The 20,354-nt window shown below is 38.5% G+C and overlaps 2 protein-coding genes across 2 annotated transcripts; both read right to left on the bottom strand.

The window, feature by feature from the left end:
* Window positions 1-7,939: 7,939 nt before the first annotated feature.
* Window positions 7,940-8,979, bottom strand: tmsb4x (thymosin beta 4 X-linked). Its single transcript, XM_037686476.1, has 3 exons — window positions 8,906-8,979; window positions 8,370-8,482; window positions 7,940-8,297 (listed from the first exon to the last, which is right to left on the bottom strand). The coding sequence occupies exons 2-3, from the start codon at window positions 8,467-8,469 to the stop codon at window positions 8,266-8,268; spliced, it is 132 nt and encodes a 43-aa protein (XP_037542404.1). The 5' UTR covers window positions 8,470-8,482; window positions 8,906-8,979; the 3' UTR covers window positions 7,940-8,265.
* Window positions 8,980-15,066: 6,087 nt separating this feature from the next.
* tlr7 (toll-like receptor 7) lies at window positions 15,067-18,213 on the bottom strand. Its single transcript, XM_037686996.1, has one exon. It carries the CDS (start codon window positions 18,211-18,213, stop codon window positions 15,067-15,069), a length of 3,147 nt encoding a protein of 1,048 aa, XP_037542924.1.
* Between the last annotated feature and the right edge of the window lie 2,141 nt (window positions 18,214-20,354).

Raw genomic sequence — 20,354 nt, 5'->3', positions numbered from 1 at the left:
ATTGAAAGCTTGTGTGTGGAAATGTAGTCAAAGCTGCAGGCATTTATGCTGGATTAACAGATAAAACCCTGCAATTGGGCAACGTTTTCAACCCTAAGTTGAGAAATGTTTAAAATAATAATAAATAAAATAAATATTAACTTTATTGTCATTCAAAATTGTACAGTGCAACATGCAAAATTGAATGAAACTGCATAGATTTCATTTTACATGAGTACTATTGGATAAAGAAATTCCACAATTAATTATCTTTAATAATGAGCCTGCATGTTTTTGACAGAACTTTCAATGTGGAGGTATTTCTACATCAGTATGCAGACGCATAGTAAAATACATAAAAGTCACAAAAAACATTTTTTAGCTTCATTAGTTTTAAAAATGTACAAATTACTACACTAAAACTTTATTGCACATAAATGACATTTCCAATGTATTTAAAAAATAAATAAATCACTTTCTTATATCTTTAAAGCATGGCCGGTGTAATTCAGCATTAGTTTAGCCTTAAAAGCGTTTATAGCTTAGAAAAGTTTTTGGGAAAATGTGAAACTTGAAATGAATATATTTTTGTTGATGTGATACTTTTTAAATCTACTGACCTTTTATTTTGGAAAAAATGGGAAATACTATTTTATCAAACAAGAACTGTGTCTGCCCAATCCAAGGTTTTAGTCTAAAGCCTGTTCAAGTTGCAAGTACATTTAATTTATCTGTGAAGTTTTGCTTCTGCACTGTGACACTGTAGCTTTTTAACCACATCCTGTTGCTCACCTTTGAAACTTCTGACCTTCACCAAATTCTCGGATGAGTTATTTGACAGTGACATTAAAAACTGTGACATGTGAAGGAGACTCAACAGTCTGGGCGTGGTATCTCCTTCTCATTTACGATTATGTAAAGCCTAATGTTTGGGAATTCAGATGTTGCTTTGGGGAAAAATCAAAGGCTGTGAAATATGATAAAAATAATTCCTTGAAAGCATTACCTTGAAGAAATACTAATCTTTTTGCAGTCGGTGTAATCGTTGGTTGAGAAACATATTTTGAGTTGCACAAACATCTCACTATTAGAGAACGATGTTGACAGATGTCGAGATTTAAGGATTTGTCAGCCATTTTTGTGTGTCTCCAGGTTGCAAACAATACCCTGACCAAATAAATGTATGTGGTAAACAACGCGTCAGACAAACATCTACCCAGTTTTCTGTCTGCCCTTTAACACAAAAAGGCTCACACGCCCCGTGATTACTGCTGCTAAACTTCTGTCCACACCTTTAAATGCAGACTATAAAGTCTCACTTCCCACACACTCCTCTCACTTCCTGTTCCGGATGTCGCTCTTGACGACAACCTGAGCACAAACACCGTTATCATGCCATCTCAAACCCTCACATTGCTCTGAGAGTTCTGCCTGTGTGTTGGTGTTTTAAAGCAACCCCACAATGTTACAGCTGTTCATGCAAATGTAGGCCATCGTACAAATGCACTTGTAGTAACTTTTACATGGAAAAGGTTGCTATTCTATCACGTGTTATAATAGTCCTGTCAGAACTGCCACAGACTGCAGTGAAGTCTTAGCTGCTGCAATATTTGCTTGCAAATAACTCTAAAAAAATCTATGTAAATACTGAAGTAATGCAACATTCACAGTGATATAAAGGTTTCTAAAATAGTGTTTGTATTACCCGCTACACAACTTTAAGTCTGAAGTTGTTTGGTCTTTCCATCAGCAACTAAATTGTTTCTCCAAAGAGCAATTTGCAAATGATATGAATTAACTTTCAACAGAATCCTGCTGTAAAATATCTGAACTGTTGCTTTAAAGTTTACTTCAAAAACAACTATATCTCTATGTATTTTAGACATACTGTTTTGTATATAGCCCTGTGATGGACTTGCAACTTGTCCAGGGTGTACCCTGCCCCTCGCACAGTGATTGCTGGACATGGACACTGGTGACCCCCTGACCCAAAATGGAATAAACGGGTAAAGATAATGGATGGATGGATGGATGTTACAGTCAAGATTGTCACAACTGGTCCAGAATGCAGCAGCCCGATTTTTAACCAGTACAGGCAAAAAAAAAAAGCACAATACACCAGTTTTGGCCTCACTGCACTGGCTACCGGTTCACCTTCGAATCCAGTTCAAATTACTCCTGTATGTCTACAAATCGCTGAACAGTTTTAACCCCCCATCTCTCTGATTTGCTACAACCGTATGTCCCTCCACGTTCCCTGAGGTCAGCAGACCAATTGCTCCTCACAGTTCCAGGAACTCGTCTTAAGCGCAGAGGTGACAGGGCCTTCTCTGTAGCAGGACCAAGACTTTGGAATGAGTTACCTCTGCTTGTCAGACTGACCCCCTCCCTCTCGGTTTTCAAATCCCATTTAAAAATCCCACTACTATTCGGTAGCTTTCAACACCATTGGATCTGTGTTTTGAACCTATATGCTCCACACTGGTTTGTTGTCATATTTATTATCTGCATCGTTTTTATGTCTATATTCTGATTTACATCATTTTGTACAGTATATTGATTTGTGTGTTGTCTGTTGTTCAGCCTGTACAGCACTTTGGTTGGCCTTGTATCTGTTTTAAGTGATCTATAAATAAAATGGTATGGTATGGTACGGTATGGTAAGATTGGTAACTCTAAATTGTCCCTAGGTGTGAGTGAGAGAGTGAATGGTTGTTTGTCTCATTTGTCTCTATGTGGCCCTGTGATGGACTTGCGACCCATCCAGGGTGTACCCTATCCCTCGCACAATGATTGGGGGACATGGGCACCGGTGTCCCCCGTGACCCAAAATGGAATAAGCGGGTAAAGATAATGGATGGATGGATGGATGAACATTAGCTTTTGTCACCTGTTCTTCCTTTTCACTGCATTTGGTTTTACACGTTGTCATTTTGCCTTTTTTTTAAACAGTTTATTGTCATTTTACCAAATAGTCCATGATGATCTTTAGTAAGGAATAAACTACTCGCATTAGGACTAATCAACCTTTATTTAGACAGATAAGTCACAATGAGCGTAGAAGACATTTACAAATGAGATCTGTTTAGACAGACAACAAGTAGTGAAACTGGACACGTAGGAATTGGAGGCAAAAAAATTCCTTTCAGACTTTTTCTTCCTGCCTGAGAAAAAAAAACCCTCTGATATTAAAAAACACCTCGCACAAACAAGCACATAGTAACGTAGACATTCTGCAGAGGGGAGGAGACGATGAGAGTCGTGAGCATGCCCATAGACGCCTGTAAGAGTTCTGATGAGGATGTAATAATCAGCCAGCGTCCTCCGGTGAGCTCCGTAAACATTCTCGAGGTATGTCGAGGAATGGGCAAGAATAACGTCTATGAGAATCAAAGAGTCCTGAAATGATGACACAATGTTTATTCAGCTGGTTTTATCTGGTTATCAGTTGGAAATTCCTCAGGGAGGGGGTGGTGAGCATCAGATCACATGTTCTCCAGGCGAATTCAGATAAGATGGCCTTCAAGGCCAGCCAAGGGAATCGAATTCAGATAAACACACAGTTGTTTTGGGGACAGGCAGAACTTAATGAAATCTACAGATCTGCATCTCTGTTGGTCCACTCGGTTCCGGAATGTTCAAATTACATGGCCACACCGATGGAACGTGAATGAGTAAAAGCCCCAAGATCTGATCCATTCTGCCCAAAGCATTTGAGTCTGTGTACTCGAGACACGAACCAAGCCATCATAAGGCAAGCAGCGTAATCGGGTCCAAATTTGCTGCTGACAACTTCCTTGATTGTTGATAAAACCAGCAACCAGCCGAATCCAAAAAGCAGGAACCAGTAATCATAAATCCAATTAAATATGCGTCCTTAAAATCCACAAATGGCAGCAGAGATAGACACATCATCAAGTCTTCCAAGTCGATGAGATATCCAGCTGTGTGCGTGCCAACAGGGCAGATCGGCTCGCCTAAAGCCTGTCTTCGCTTCGAAGAAATGTTATCAATTGTGTTGAGGGACCAACTGATCAAAACAAGTCCGTAATTATGGTTCGGAAGATATGCAAGAGAGGCTCAGAAGCAATTTCACAGATAGAGCAGCAAAGTAAAGCGGAGAGGGAGGGGAGGGGAGAAGTGACCGATCTCGGCAAGAGCAAGTGGTGAAGTTTGGAAAGGAGTCCTGGATTTCTAAACTCACAGACCACAGTCTGTGAGGATCCACAACTTCTCCTCCTCCACCATAACCCTCAACACCGACTCCCTTCAGGGCTGTGTGTTGAGCCCTCTCCTGTTCACTTAGCTCATGGATGACTGTGCACCTATCCATCCAGGCTGTCATATTGTAAAGTTTGCATATGATACAGCGGTGGTGGGATGTATCACTAACAACGATGAGTCCAGCTACAGGCAGGAGGTGAAACACCTGGAGAGCTGGTGCAGGAAGAACAACCTTCACATCAACGTGAAGAAGATGAAGGAGATGATCATGAGCTTCAGACAGAGCAAACACACCCACACCCCTCTGAACATAGGGGTATCTGTGGTGAAAGTGGTCTCTATAGCTACAAGTACTTGGGTGTGCACCAGAATGACAACCTCAGCTGGGGTAACAACACTAGCAGCCTGATCAAAAAAGCTAATCAGAGACTCTACTTTCTCAGGCAGCTGAGGCGAGATGGTCTGGGAAGCTCATTCATCACCTCCTTCTACGTTTAGCATAAATCTTGAATCCTTGTATACTGTTTATTTTTTTAAACTTTGTATTTTTGCTATTTTGGGGTGTAACTGGGACCTTGAATACACAATTTTGTTCCACCTCATGTACAACATGTGATGCAAATGACAATGAAGAACGTTGAAGAAAGTTTAATCCCATATGTACACTTTTATGCTGATGATATCATAATGTGTTCTGAAGAGATGAACATCAGAGTCAGAGTCAGAGATTCTTTATTGTCATCCGTACCTCATGTGGTACATGTGGTGGAGCAAAATTATGTACACAGGGTCCCAGTTACATCCATCAATAAAATGTATAAGAAAAACAGTAATAACATCTAAGATATGAACTAAGAAAAACATCAACTAAATATACACTAGGCACTCATAACATAAAAACATTGAACATCAGCACAAACATGAACATGAGTCTGTGTGAGCGGATGTGCACGCATGAACACATCAACATTGAAACAGATCAGCAGCAACATGAAACAAATCAGCAGCAAAATGATGTGGTTTTTCACAGTGATTATTCTAGTTAGAGATTCATGAGTCTACCAGCCTCAGGGTAGAAGCTGTTCCTCAGTCTAGTTAATGCTCCTCAACCTCCTTCCTGAGGGGAGTGGGGCAAAAAGTGTGTGTGCTGGGTGAGTGAGGTCCTTCATGATGCAGGTGGCCCTCTTCCTGCATCTAGAGATGTAGATGTCTGTGATGGTAGGGAGGCTGACTCCTACAGTCTTCTGTGCAGCCTTCACCACTCTCTGCAAAGCTTTTCTTTCTGCATCAGTGTATCTATTTTCTCCTGAGGTTGCAGATAACTGGTGATTATCTCCAGTGACCAACAGGTAAAAGGCACGATACTCCTTAAACAGGCCAGTGCTACAAAACACAAAAAACACTAAATAAACACACACACACACACACACACACACCTGAATTCAAGTTAGAATCTCCATTTTACCTATCATGAATCCACATGCTCAGTATAAAATAAATATCTGAGGAATATTTATGCAATTTATCTTGTAAATGTGTCTATTATCTCCTAGCATTCCAAAATCATTAATTCTGTTTAAAGGTTTTAGCTGTTTGTGCATTTTGTTAGATGACCCTTCACTTAATGATTCGTATCAGTGTAAGCTGTTAGATTTACCTTACAAAACGCTAATAAGTTATTTACCTTTTTAACCAGGAAAAAAAAAAAACTTAAAAAGAGAAACCAGTCAAGCAACTCTTTATTTACACTGCCTTTGCTTCATAGGTTTTGAATAAATTTATAGCTTTATTTTTATTAAAATGAACACAAATATTTCAATACCTCTGCTAATTATTTATGGATTCCTCCCTTCAGCTGCAACTCCAGCTGTTGTGGGACTTTGCTCTGCCTTTGTGTTTGTGTGTTGGTCAGCTCACACCCTCCTCTTTTGTGTCTGCTCTTTCACTCACTTTTTCCCACCATGCCATGAAAAAAAAAAGAGGACAAAGATGAATTGTGTGCACTTTGACGCAGAAAGTATAATGAAGACTTTTGTCCTGGACTTTGCTATTTTTAATTAATGGTGAAAATGGAAACCTGTCATTTACATGGGCAGAATTAATCTGGAATTATATGTAAAGCCACATAAATAAGTTTTAAACCAACTTCATTTTAAGTATTTATTTTAAATAGCACATGCTTAATAGTTAATTCTCTTAATGACATCACAAAACACTTAACCATTGCCATTTTTTTACACTTTTTATACAAAATTTACATGATAAGTGTCGAGAACTAAATTGTCTACAAATAAAAAGTACTTAAAAGTTGAGGTTTATTTTGTTTGTGTTATTTAACAGGTAGTTTAACTTTTATACCTTCAAAATTTTTGTTTCAATTAAAATCTGTAAACAAAAAACTGTTGGGGAAAAAAAAAAAACTACAGGGTTGACGATTTCTTGAATCATCACGTATCGGTTTAAAGAATGGAGTGAAAAAAAATTGCTTACAAACTAATAAACCTGAGCGACAAATAGAACTTGATCTCGAAGGTTCAATCATGTGAAAATGTCTTGTCATGCAAACAGAAGATAAACTGCAGGCTGAGCTTTCTGTTTTAAGGCTGAAGACAGAAAGCAGAAACTCAAGACGATTTGAACCACGCTGCTGCTGTAGCTGTGATTGCATCACTTCCTCTTGCATTTAAAAATAATCAGCTGCAGGCCCTAACACAGCCGTTGAGATATTTACATGTTAGAGCACTCAAGCTAGCAGTTTACAGTACCAATGAGTTCCTTTTGAAAGAAAAAAAAAAAAAAAAAAAAAAAAAAAGTATACAATCCATTTACAACCCCCACACACGTAAAGGATGTGTCATTCGTTGAGCTGCATTCTGTCTCGCAGCTTTTGTCACAAGAGTGGCAGATGGCGTCTTGGCATCTGCTGCCAAGTTCACCACAATCAATGCTCGAGTGTTCAGTCATTTGCACATTCTTTCAATCGGGTCTCAACAAGCCTGACACTATATTCGTAGGGGAACTCGCTGACTCAGAATTGTCCAACTGAACCAGACTGAAAAGATTGTTAAGGGCTTGGGGGGGGGGGGGGGGGGGGTGCAACCATTTTGCTGCAGTGTCCATCCCTTTAAACAAGTCAGCTGTAGAAAAAACCAACTGCTACATGTCTCCCCACACAGATGCAGCTTGTATCTGTACAGATTACTGTTCAGTGGCAACTTTTAGAGCTACTGAACGACTGAGCTTGTGCTACACATTAAAGTGGAATGCTACTTTTATCAAATACAAGTCAATACCAGTTTGTAGGGGAATGACTTCAGTTTAGCATATTAACCTGATGCATGCTCAAACCAGGTGTGGTGGTGGTGGTGGAGAGAAAACAAAATCTGTTAATACAATTTGCTTTTTCTTAAGACTTCAGCCTGACCTGTAATTAACTTCAAAAGCACCTTCTCGAAGTGGATCAACCAGTTGCCAAAAATAGAAGTTTTGGATCATTTCCAGTTTTAGAAAGTGCTTTAAGTTTATTGCAGCCCAGACTGTTGAGCTTTTGGATGAAAGATTTTAACAAGCGTCAATCCAGCAGACCTGACTTTACTTTTAGCTTAAAGTTTAGACTGGATACATGCCGTCAACTACACTTTTTCATTACCTACATTTCACTTATCTGAAGACGACATTAGGCACCGAGGAAGCACCTTCGGGTGTTGACAAGTTGTAGACATCAATTCAGAACATAGACATTTTGTATGATTTTATTTTGCATATTTAAACATGTGCATTTCAGGTTGACAAGGAATATTTAGTGAGCATTCAGTGGCCGGAGCAGACCAACAGAATCATAAAGTCCATTACATTTCCTGACATGCCAGCATAATGGCACACTGCAAACCTTACAGATGACCAGATCCCCACACGAGGCCATTTTTATAAAGACATCTCATCGAGTTGAAGTAAGGAATTTGCAAACATTGCCACAATGTAAGTGCTACATCTTCAAATACACATAATGGGGATGAAGTTGGCGAAGCATGTGGAATGTTCAGTGCATGAGAGGGCTGGACTTCATGAGGACTCAGATTTCTCCTGATCGATGGCTGCAGAAACAGGACAGTGTTAGTCAGAGCAACCAAATAAGCATCAATAAAGACACTTTATGCAGCACATACTTTCTTTGGTCGGCAGCGTGTTCTTCTCATGAGTCTCAGTCTTCTTCAGTTTGGTTTTGTCGAAGGTTTCGACCTCTTTCACATCAGGTTTGTCAGACATGGTTGCAGAGGTGCTGAGTAGAAATAAAATGACAAAGCTGAAGTTAAAATCAAAAACACACCTGAGAGGCAATAACTCAAATTTAAATTGCTGTTCCAGTTGAACATTTAGGACAAAGAAGCACTTGAAAGCATATTGGGTTCATGTTAAGTAGCGAGAGGTAAACACTGTACTATTCAATTAAACACAAGTCAGAAGGAAAAAAAAAATATATAAAAAAAAAAAAATTTAAAAGCCGAGGCTGCAAAGCAGACATTTCTAGAAAGATAAAATTTTGACAAACTGCCCTCAAAACGTGACAATTGTGGCATTTCACGCACTTAAAACAGATATACTCAATACCATTACGCATGAAATTACAAAAAAAAAAAAAAATTAATTTAAAGCAAATATACTTGGCTATTAAAAAAAATAAAAAATAAAAAATCTAACTTACCAGAGGTTTCCTCAGAGAAATGACACAGACTGCTTGTCTCAAAGTCGAAGGAGCCGAGTGACGCCTGGGGCGCGTTCATCCAATAAATACCAGCTTTATGCTAATTAGTATGACGTCACGGTTTGTGCATTCTCTGTGCGGAAGTGAAGTAAAAATAAATAAATAAATAAAAATCGGATTTAAAAGTGATACAGAGAAACTTCGAACAGAACGTAGACGTAACCAAGTATATAAGAGAAGTATGTGCGTTTTATTTGATTAAAAATAATCTTAATTAGCCAGCCAAGCTGCAGCTGTGTCTCATTAGTGAAATACGTCTAATATATATAAATATTTATATTTAAGAGCTAGAGTTACACAATTAGCTGGACAACAGTAGACGTTTCCTCATGTAGATAATACCACCCTAACTGTATAAGTTAGTAGTATATAATAGTCACTATAATAGTATATGATATACTTTAGAGGGAGAAAAGAAGCTTGGTTTTTGCTTGTCATGGCTTTTACTCTGCTGCCCCCTGGCGGCGCAGCGTGATACTACAACAATAGAAGGATGCAGAGCAGATCTCAGGTTTGTGTGAAAGTTTAGGATGTTTGGGTCTCACCTGTTTTTATCATTTGACTCTAGACTGGCAGTAGACTCTAGAATTCAAGAGTTAGTCGTGTGTTCATATTTAAAATGACTTGATTTATTTCCACAATGTAATATTTGTATAAGCATCCTGAAAGTTTCATCTTCATTTAGGTCAATTCAAAATGACAAAAATGCATCTTTAATTGCATTTATAAAAAAATCAAACTCCTTCCTATGCATGAGGCAAAACACATTTCAAACTGAACTCAAACATTTATTCAAAAATTAACATTGCATATATAAATATATATATTTTGCAGAATAGTTTCACTGATTGTCTTCGTTTGTCACTTGCTGGTGAAGAACTTTGAGTAAGTCTTGTTGTACATAATTTGATTATCCACTCTCACAACATTCCTCAGGTTTTGCCAAAACCAGGGCTCGGCTGCTGCCGTTCTCGGCCACTCCACAACACTTTTCTCACACAGCCTCTTCCTGAGACGCAGGAAGTGCGAATGCTGCAGGACAGGCTCCAGCATCAACAGCACAATCACATCTACGTTTTCATCAAGCAGTCTTTGGTGGGCCAGATACATTGCCAACTTGAAGACACCGGTCTTAACATAGCCCCTTGTCAGGACAAACAAAGTCTTTCGACTGTATCGGATGCTCTGCATGAGGTTATCCACCAGAGGGACTCCCGGGGGCCAGTCCCTTTCCTCCAAACACAAAGGAAGATGCTTGTCACCTTCCTCTTCCAGTTTTACCCTCAAGTTCCTCATCACCCACTCAGAGACATGTGGATCTTTGGTGTCATAGGTTACAAAGACATCGTAAATATTTTCAGGTGAGTGCAAAGATTTATACCCCTTCAGCTTAGCATTCAGATAGTGTAAGACATAGGAGGCATCCCAGTAAAATAAACGAGCAATTGTTGCCACAAACATAAAGGCAACAATAAAGAAACTTGTCAGAATGTGCATCTGGAATGCCTGATCATAATTTACACACTGTGCAATGTCAAAGCTTATCAGTGGTTTATCTCTGTCCTTTTGCGGTGTTTCACACGTCACTGCAGTCATCAGTCTGGGAATTATGATTCTGTTTTTTTCAATCCATACAATGAAGTCTAATGAATCACAAGTACACTGGAATGGGTTTTTCAACAGCCACAAAGTCTTAAGTTTACTCTCTGGTCCCAGTTGGAAGGTCGTTTGATTAATGATGTTTAATTTATTGCGGCTGAGGAAGAGAGTTTCGAGGCTGTTCAAGCCGTTAAAGAAGCTGTTTTCCAAGTGGAAAATGTAGTTGTGGCTTAGATCAAGTGAAGTCAAAGAGTGGCTGATTGTTGAGTTGTCCCCTGCCAAATAAGTCAAAGAGTTGAAGCTCAAATCTAAAATGCGAAGTTGGTGGAAATATTTCAGCTTGTCCCATAAAAACTCTGTTAGTATGTTGTGGCTGATGCAAAGTACAGTGAGGTTACGGGGCAAATATTCATATATGTTGGCTTGAATCTTTTTAATGTAGTTGTGAGATATATCTAAAATTGTCAAATTGGTAAGGTAAGTGAAAATTTTCTTGTACGAGCCATCGCTATGTTTCCAAAGCAATCCAAGAGAGTTATACGTAAACTGAAGTTCAGTTAGAGATTTGCTGTGCATCTCTTTAGTCGTTAATATGGAAATGGAGTTGTGACTCATATTCAGCACCCTCAGAACAGGCAAATTTTTAATGAAATTCAAATTAAGTGTTATCCCAATTGCTTTAAAGTAGTGCGGATTGTAACTGATGTCCAGAACTTCTAGTTTTTTCAGTTCTTTAAAGGCGTTGTTGTAGGCCAGATCGATCTTGTTGAAGGACAGGTCCAAGTATTTCAAATTAGGCAGCGTGGAAAACTCTGTGCCGTTGAGTGCCGCTGAAAATCCATTCCCTGACAGGTTGAGGCAGGCAACATCTCCATATCCCTCAAACTGCTTTGGAGAAATGAAGAACAGGTTGTTAGAGCTGAGGCTTAGAACTCGCCCTGACTCAAAGCACTCCTCCTTTATAAGTCCGCGAGTTAACTCGTAAGTAAACAGTTTTGGGTTGGGTTTTATGAACGATGAAACAGAAAGGTCTGACCTCTGAGGGTATCTGCATCTTGTTTTAAGGGGGTTTGCCTTTGGAATGGGATACAGCCTGTTCTCTGCAAGATAAATCATATTCAAATTGTGGAACTTGCTGAATACATTGGCGTCCAAGTAAATGATAAAGTTAGTTCCTAAGTTTAGCACAGTCAGATTTTTAAGTTCATATAGAGGTTTGAGTGTGTCTGGGCCAATATTATGGAAGACCAACCCCTCCATATGCAAGGCTTTTAAAGATGTAAGCTTCGAAAAGTCCTTTGAAAGTTGTATTGTTGTGGGATAAATCTTAGAAATATAGTTGAAAGAAAAATCAATTATTTCAAGCTTTGGGAGGTGTCTTAAAAATTCAGCCTTTTTAGTAACTGCTTTTAGCAAGAAGTTTCCTGAAAGGAACAAACTTTTAAGTTGATACAAGCTCTTAAACCAAGATGGATTGAGGTATTCCAGTGAGTTTTCTGCCAGATTAAGTAGCTCAAGATGGTTGAGATCTTCAAATGCTTCGGTGTCGATGTCAAGAAAACCATTTGGGCAAGGCACACAAGGGCGTGGAGAATTTTCACATCTTGGACAATTCTGTTGTATTTCAAGGGTTTTTAATTGACTTAATCCAGAAAAATCATCTTTAAATATGTGCTGTATTCTGTTAGCAGCGAGATTCAGCATTCTTAAAGATTGGGGCAATCCTTTAGAAACGTGGCTCAAGTTGTTAGAAGACAAGTCCAGATCTTGTAGTTTGGTCAAGTCAGCAAAACTGTTGTCGGTAATCTCCATGGGTTTTCCACATAGATTTCCAAAGTAGCAGTTTCTGGAAAGCCACAGCTGGGTCAGGTTTGTTAGACCAGCAAGGCTTCTGTTGTTCACAAATATAATCTGGTTGTTGATTAGCTCGAGAATTTCCACACTGTCAGGAATGGTTTGTGGGATCTCATTCAGACACAGCCCACTCAATTTCAGCTCCTGCAGTTTTGTTAGGTTTTTGAAATTTGCCTTAATTATGATTTTCTTGTTCTTGTTGGCCCAATTGAGATTGAGGCAAGTCAAATTCAGCAGACCAGAAAAGTCATCAAGTTGGATTGTCGCTATGTAATTTTCTGATAAGTCAAGATCAGTAGCATTGGCAGTAATCCCATGAGGCACGGCATTTAATCGACGACCTTTGCAGTTAAATAGGATCTTGGAGGAGTTCAAAGTTGTGACGTCACAGGGGAACTTTGCTGACATCCAGAAGGGTGTGCATACAGCAGGTTGGACCTTTGGATGACACCATAGGCAGAAGAGGAGCAGATGAATCCAAGACCTAACAGTCTGTAAACAAATAATGGAGTCGGTCAAAAAGGGTATCTTTAAATTTATGTCATCTCATGTATTATGTTAAAGTCAAAACTTAAAAACCCAATGGAACAATTGATTGGTGCCCGTTCAAACTTGCCAGTTTTGCTTGTTTTTCTAATATATCTGGTTCTAACTGGACACTGAGTTCCTCATCTTATTTGTTTGCTAAAAATACAATGAGGAACTTGATCTGTTGTCTGAAATTTGTGGTAAGATGACCTTTTATGTCGTCAAGTCATGTGTCTACATTATAATGTTGATTGTCGCTCTCTTTTTTTGTTTATATCTTTCTGGTCATATCATGGCTTGGGTATTATTGGTTGTAATTTAGCATCATTTTGAAATGTTTCAGCATCTCCTGCTAACCAGTTTATGCCTTGTTGCAATATGTGGTAATTTTGGATCTTTTGAGGGCACTGCTAAATATATAATTCCCTTCTTGGTATGATTTAGATACTTCTATGGCTATTTAGTGTGACTTTGTGATTTCTTGTTTTTCTAATCTAATGCAAAAGGAGCGCCTCTCAGAGGCTGCCGCCTCAGTCACCCTGTCTACCCAAGTCTATGTCTGTTTGCTTGTGGTTCTTCGGATGGGCTATACTGAAATGTAATTTCGTTGTGCTCTGTGCATTGACAATAAAGCTGAGTCTGATAGTCTTAGCAATTTTTCATGTCAAGTAGAGGCTGAAGGGGTCTGAGCTGCTCCTGGACCTTGCACATCAAAATGGGATGCAACTACAGTAAACCTGTTTTGAAATGCAAGCAGTTTTATGACAACTATGTGAAACATAATATATTTAGAAACAGAAAAAATAAAAACTAAAGCTATAATTTCCTAACTGATGAAAAAAACTATAAATGTGATCTTAAAACTTTGTCTTTAAATGTGCAATATGAACTCTACATTTATGTTCAGTATTCAGTATTGCATTTAGTAAAATCAATATTTGTGTGTGTTTTTAACTGCAGTGTGAGAATTGAAATCAATTAATTAAAAAAAAATTGTACTTAGTCATAACTTAAAACCTGAACCTTTTCTGCAAATAGTTGGAAATTACTTTACTGCTCTGTAAGTCATCAGCAGGTGGCAGTACTTTGTTAATCAGTTTAAACAAAAGGTCTTTTTAGTCATGGTTTGGTTAGAGATATAGATTCTCCGAGTGTTATTCTTTTACTGTAAAGCTGTAATTTAAGCTGAATAATGTCCCATTATGAATTATAAGGTAAGTGGTCAAAAAGCACTGCAACAGCATCACATTCATGTAAACTGACAATTTTGTCAAATACACAGATATTTATCATCGTTAGTGACTGGTCTTACTTATTTTAAACCATGCACTAGATCAAATACAAATGTGGCTGTGAAGCTTGAAATAATATTACTTCTAACTGCAGGAATATGTATGAATAAAATAACAAATACAAGAGTTATACAACAGTGATTTTGTTTAATTTATTGTTAAATACATCTTTAAAATGTTGGAATACTTCGAAAGAAATATGAATAGGTTAATTTTTACAAGTCATTTAAAACTGTATATATTTTTCTGTTTTAATGCAAAAATACAAAAACACAAAATGTACAGTTAAACAGTTAAAAACATAAAGAAAACCCTAAGTCTCGCTGATTATTCCAGTCTGCTGTATGAACTCACCATTGTACACAGGTTGCGTAGGTCTTTCGTGCTCTATGAAGAACAATTTTTAAACCCGGTAACTCTTGCACTCTAAAATCGTTCAGATCTTAAAAGTGCATTTTTAAAAAGTTAACATTTTGTCTTTGTTTTTTGTAGCCTCATGCTAGGGGAGGAAACAAATCTGTGAAAACTCATGGGTTCAGCAAGACGTGGAAGAAAAGCAGCATGTGAATTGCAGAAGTAGCAACATATCTGTTTCATTTCCTTGTTTTATGATGTGTACAGCTACCGTCTTACAGGACTAACATCAAAATTAGAATTCTGTGTATTAGCAGAGTGCATGTCATTACTCCAATAATAGGAAAAAAACCCCAACAAACAGGAAAACATCAAGAGTTCTTTTTTTCTGACATTTAAAAATTCACACACCACTTAGATGTAAAGTCAGAGCAGTTTACAACAACAGACATAAACATTTCAGTTTTTTTATATTTAAAGTGTCTCTTTGAAGAGATTGCTGTATTGCTTATGACTCTCAGTAGACAGTACACTCCTGAGGCTGAACCAGAAGTATGGTTGTGCCTGAGGGTTTGTTGGCCATTCAAGAACTGACCGCTTATACAGTCTCTTTCGTAATCTTAGATACTTTGAATTGCAAGGTAGCTTCTCCAAGAAAATTAGTATTATTACATCATTCTTTTCATCCATCAGTCTTTGGTGGGCCATGTAGAAGGCTGTTCTGAAGTTTCCTCCTTCAATGTATTTTTTGGTGAGGATGAACACTGTCCTCTTGCTCCTCTGGATGCTTTGACAGAGGTTGTCAATCAGAGGACATCCAGGGACCCAGTCTCGCTCCTCCAGACCCAGTGTCAGGCGATGTTCTCCGCAGTCCTCCAGATGAGTGCACATCTCCTTCATCACCCACTCTGCCACTGCAGGATCATCTTTATCATAGATCACAAAGGCATCATAGATCGTACTCTGAGAGTACAAGCGGCCGTAGCCTTTGAGCTTAGCCCTGCAGAAGTGGTAGATGTACCAGACATCCCATAGGAAGAGGTGACTGGAGATGAAAAGGGTGAGGAAGCTGAGGATGAGGGAAGTCATGAGGATGTATAGAATGATTGACAGAAAGGGATACTGGCAGGCCATCAAGTCCACAGAAACCACAAGGTGACCCCTTTGTGCACCTGGAGAAGCACAAGTAACATCTATTCCCAGCCGAGGGATAGTTACTGTGGTTTTGTTCAACCACGTGATGAACCAAGTGGCGTTGCAGGTGCAGAAAAATCTGTTTTTGTGCAGTAGCAACATGTCCATCTGCTTCACAACAATCTCTGGAAAGCTGGATTCCTCAATGTGCTTTATACGGTTAAAACTTAGATCCAGATATTTTAGACTGAAGGCATCCTTGAGAAAATTTGGTGTGAGTTTTAGGATTTGGTTTTTATGTAGAATAAACTTCTCAAGTGATGTGGTACAGTTTGACAACATTCTTGGAACAGAAGTTAGGTAGTTTCCACTAAGGTCTAAGACACGTAGCGACCGTAGAAGTGAAAGTTTCCCCCAATTGAAGGATTTTAGTTTGTTGTTAATTAAATAGAGCTCAGACAGCTTGTCTGGCAGACCATTGAAGACTTCTGGTTGAATAGAAAGGAGATTATTTTGGGAGATATCAAGGACCCTGAGATTTAGCAACTTTTTGAAATAGTTGACATATCTAGTGTCCCCATCTCTCCATAACATATCTAAGCGGTTATCTCTGAACTCTAACGTCTCCAGAGATTCACTCTCCATCTCCAAATTAGTGGAAGTGGATATCTTATTGTGATTCATCATCAGTGTCTTTAGGTTTTTTAAATTTTTTGTAAAATTAAGCATGTGGGTCAAACCCTCTGACTCAAAATAATGGTTGTTGTTACTTATATCTAAGATGACCAGGTTTATCAGTTCTTTAAATGCGGAGGAGTAGAGCAGGTCCAGGCGATTCGATGAGAAGTCCAGGTACTGTAAGCTTGTCAGGTTGATAAATTCAGAACCATTCAAGCTTTGGCTCATCGCATTTCCGGACAGATTGAGGCATTTTAGCTCCTTCAGATTTAAAAACCTCGAATGCAAGAAAAATATGTTGTTTCTGCTCACATCCAATGTTTTACCAAACTTACTGCACTCCTTCTTGACAAAGGATGTAATTATTCCAAGTTCTTTGTCTTTGTATTTGCAGCTGCGGGCATATTCATCATACCTGAAGTAATGAATCTCTCTTACATCCTTGTTTTGGAACTGATCAGCCACCAACATTGGGGACCAGAGCAAGGGATCTCCTCCAGTAAAACCAAGAGCATCTTGGCCATCAGAGGGAGATGATATCTTGTTGTCAGACAGACTTATTATTTTAAAGCTTTTTAATTCCATCAAAATGCTCAGGTTTGCCATTTTAATAAAATTTGTACCCATATCTACAACCTCCAGATTTGGTAAAACTTTTAAAGGAGCAATGCTGTCCCACTTTAGTTGCTGAAACACATAACCTTTGATTCTAAGAATCCTAAGAGAAATGAGGGAAGAAAATTTACAGGACAATCTGAGAGTTTGAGGATATCTCTGGAGCTCATAGTTAAATGATAGGTCCAGTTCTTCTAGTTTACCCAGGTTCACAGGGAAGGTAGTGACCCCAATCTCTCTGGCTAAAAAGTTTGATGAGAGATCAAGCACTCTGAGATCTTTTGTGCTGGCAAACCATTCTGGAAGCACTTGTGTCAGCGAGTTACTGTGCAATCGTAACGTTTTTAATTTGGTCAGCATTTGAAAAGCCGTTTTGCTGATTTTAAGCTGTGCATTGTTCAGGCATGGGGTGCATGGAAAAGGGGCATTGTAACATCGAGGACAGTTTCCGCTGATATCAAGAATCTCAAGGTTGGTTAAGTTTTTGAAATCCTCATCAGTGACCTCTTGAATATTGTTGTTGTAGAGATACAGTTCTTTTAAACTCGTAGGCAATTGATGGGGAATAAAGGACAAGTTGTTTGACTTAAGAGATAATAATGTTAAATTGTTTAAAGGCAAAAATGCACCATTTTCTATATCATATGAGGCGTTACAGGGGTTACGATAATAGCAGTTCTGACCTAGATATAGCATTTGAATATTTTGGATCTCAGTGAGGTTAGCTTTAGAAATATAAAAAATATTATTTACTTCCAAACTCAGCAGAATAAGATTTGAAGGCAAGCCTTTAGGTATGCTGTAGAGCTGATTTCCATCCAGATACAGTGCTCTTAAATTCCCCAGTGTGCTAAAGGCATTTTCCTCAATCGTCACACTCTTTGTGCACATGTGGTCCTTTGGACCGATTTTGATGGGCACACAGTTGCACCTCATGTCGATCTCTGTCAAGTTATCCAGACCTTGAAAGGAGGTTGAGTTTAATTTTGGAATATGGTTGATGGTGAGAGTCAGGTTGGTAGTCTCTCTGGGGATGGCACTGGGGATTTCCTTAAGGCTTCTATCAGTGCAGTCCACTTTTACCACCGTTCCATTACTGTCCTCGCTGATGTCACACGGCAGAGTTTTTGGGTAAGTGATGCCAGTTGTTGATTTATCCAAATGACACCAAAGGGCCAGTAGTGCCACACACATCTGTACCAAAATAGAAGCATCTATGAAAGTGGTACATAGAACTAACTGCATGAAAAAAAAACATACATATTGCACAAAAGAAGCACCGCTAAAAGCTCTATTTTGAGTCAAAGTTAACTTGAGGAATTACCCAACCGGGTAACTACATTTTCAACATCTCAGATTACAGAATATCTATCTTAACCACCCCAATTTAGCTGCATAGGAACAAACAAAAATAAATAAATAAAAAAAACACAAAAAATAATAAATATAGCTAATACTCACTAATTGGAGGGACATTGTAAGAATGATGAGGTCCTGCTTCTGCTGTAAAGCTGATCTGAATACTAAAGAGGTCTAATGTGACAATCAGTTCTGAGGTGATAGTGTGAAAGTAGCAGGTGGCTGTGTTAACCCATTGTGTATATAATTAGTCAGCATCACTTCCTATTTGTTTCAGACCACTGACACTGAGCCAACATTTAGGATCACACTCTTGTTGTAAAGTACAGCGGCACAATTGAAGGACTTGTAGGTTTCTTTTAAGGTTACATAAGAAACATTAGTTTCATTTCTGCTGAAGCAGCAGGGGAAAGTGAAATGAACGATGAAGGTTCACAAAATTACACAATAAACCAGACATTTTTTTTCTCTGTGGCTGTTTGTGGCTGCAGGGTTCATTCACTCTCACCTCCTAACACAGCATGCATGTCTGGTTTTAAATTTAGAATTTAAAATTGTTCAAAGAGGGGAAAGGGGATACTTCAGATCTTTTGAAGTATTAAAAAGTTTTTTTTTACTTTTATAGCCCTTTGAACACATTTATTTTAGAGAGAGAGAGTTTAATTCTGACTGAACTACCAAGCTAATGAATGGTCCAAAACCTCTTAAAATGACTCCAATTTCCAATATTTCGTAGTAGCACATGCAAACATTAATTTATAAACCTTTACATAACAACAAACTTTGCATTAGATGGGTATTTTGGCAGGAATATTGTGATTTTCTTGCTAGCATTTCCCTAAGCTGCATCTGAAGTGCTACAGCTAGGTATTGCTGCTGCATGTCCTTGTGATTAATTATAATCTTCTATTCAAATCTGAAATTATTGAGGCTGTTGTTGCTTTGACATGGTAGAAATCTTGTTTAGTTATTGTTTCACAAAGACTAGCCATCAGCTTGGTAATCTAAACAGAATTAAAGTTTGTTTCGCCAAACTGAGGCCATTCACAAATTAAATACAACAGGCAAGATACTGTTTTGTCATAATTTCTGACTGAACAATATTTCATCTAAACCTTTGGTTTTATAGCTTGGCCAGGTCACATTTGGTCAAAACTTGAAGTTGTTATAAACAAAAAACATTTTAATTTTCTTTTTATATAAAACAAACTCTATTCAATATACATATACTGTACCTGTATATTGCCCTCACTAGATATCCCTTTATAAGTACTTGCATAAAAGACTTCATGACCCTTGTAGCATATTGATGTTAGCCTTTATCACAAAACTCTGCCTGCAGCTACACAAAGCTGCTGTTACCTTGTTTACTAGAATCCTAAAGCAACATATTTTGCTAAAGAAATAAACCAAACCAATCATCATGAATCCAAATTCATTACCAGCACTCAGACTTGAGTAAATGTTTAATCATTAATAATCAAACATGGTCTGTAAACTGGGCAGCACGGTGGCACAGTTGGTAGAGATGCTGCCTCTCAGCAACCTGGTTGTCCTGGTTCAATTCCTGGTCTGGCTGCCTTTCTGGGTGAAGTTTGCATGTTCTCTCCGTGATTGCATGGATTTTCTCTGGGTACTCCGATTTCCTCCCACAGACCAAAAACATGCATGTTAGGCTGATTGGTAACTCTAGATTGTCCCTAGGTGAGAGTGAGAGAGTGAATGGTTGTTTGTCTCGTTTGTCTCTATGTGTCCTTGTGATGGACTGGAGACCTGTCCAGGATGTCCCCCTCCTCTCGCACATTGACTGATGGATATGGGCACCAGTGATCCCCGCAACCCAAAAAGGAAGAAGCGGTTTAATATTATGGATGGATGGTCTGTAAACCTAGGTTTTATACATGGAGAATGTAATTCTTTGAAACAACGTTGTACGATTGCCAGAAATTTCTTGAAGTAAATATTTATTTGGAATT

Source organism: Nematolebias whitei, chromosome 13 (assembly GCF_014905685.2).
Source record: "Nematolebias whitei isolate Nwh7 chromosome 13, NemWhi1, whole genome shotgun sequence".
Classification (NCBI taxonomy): Eukaryota; Metazoa; Chordata; class Actinopteri; order Cyprinodontiformes; family Rivulidae; genus Nematolebias; species Nematolebias whitei.
Note: the sequence above shows the minus strand (reverse complement) of the source record. Positions and strands in the feature narration are given on the sequence as shown.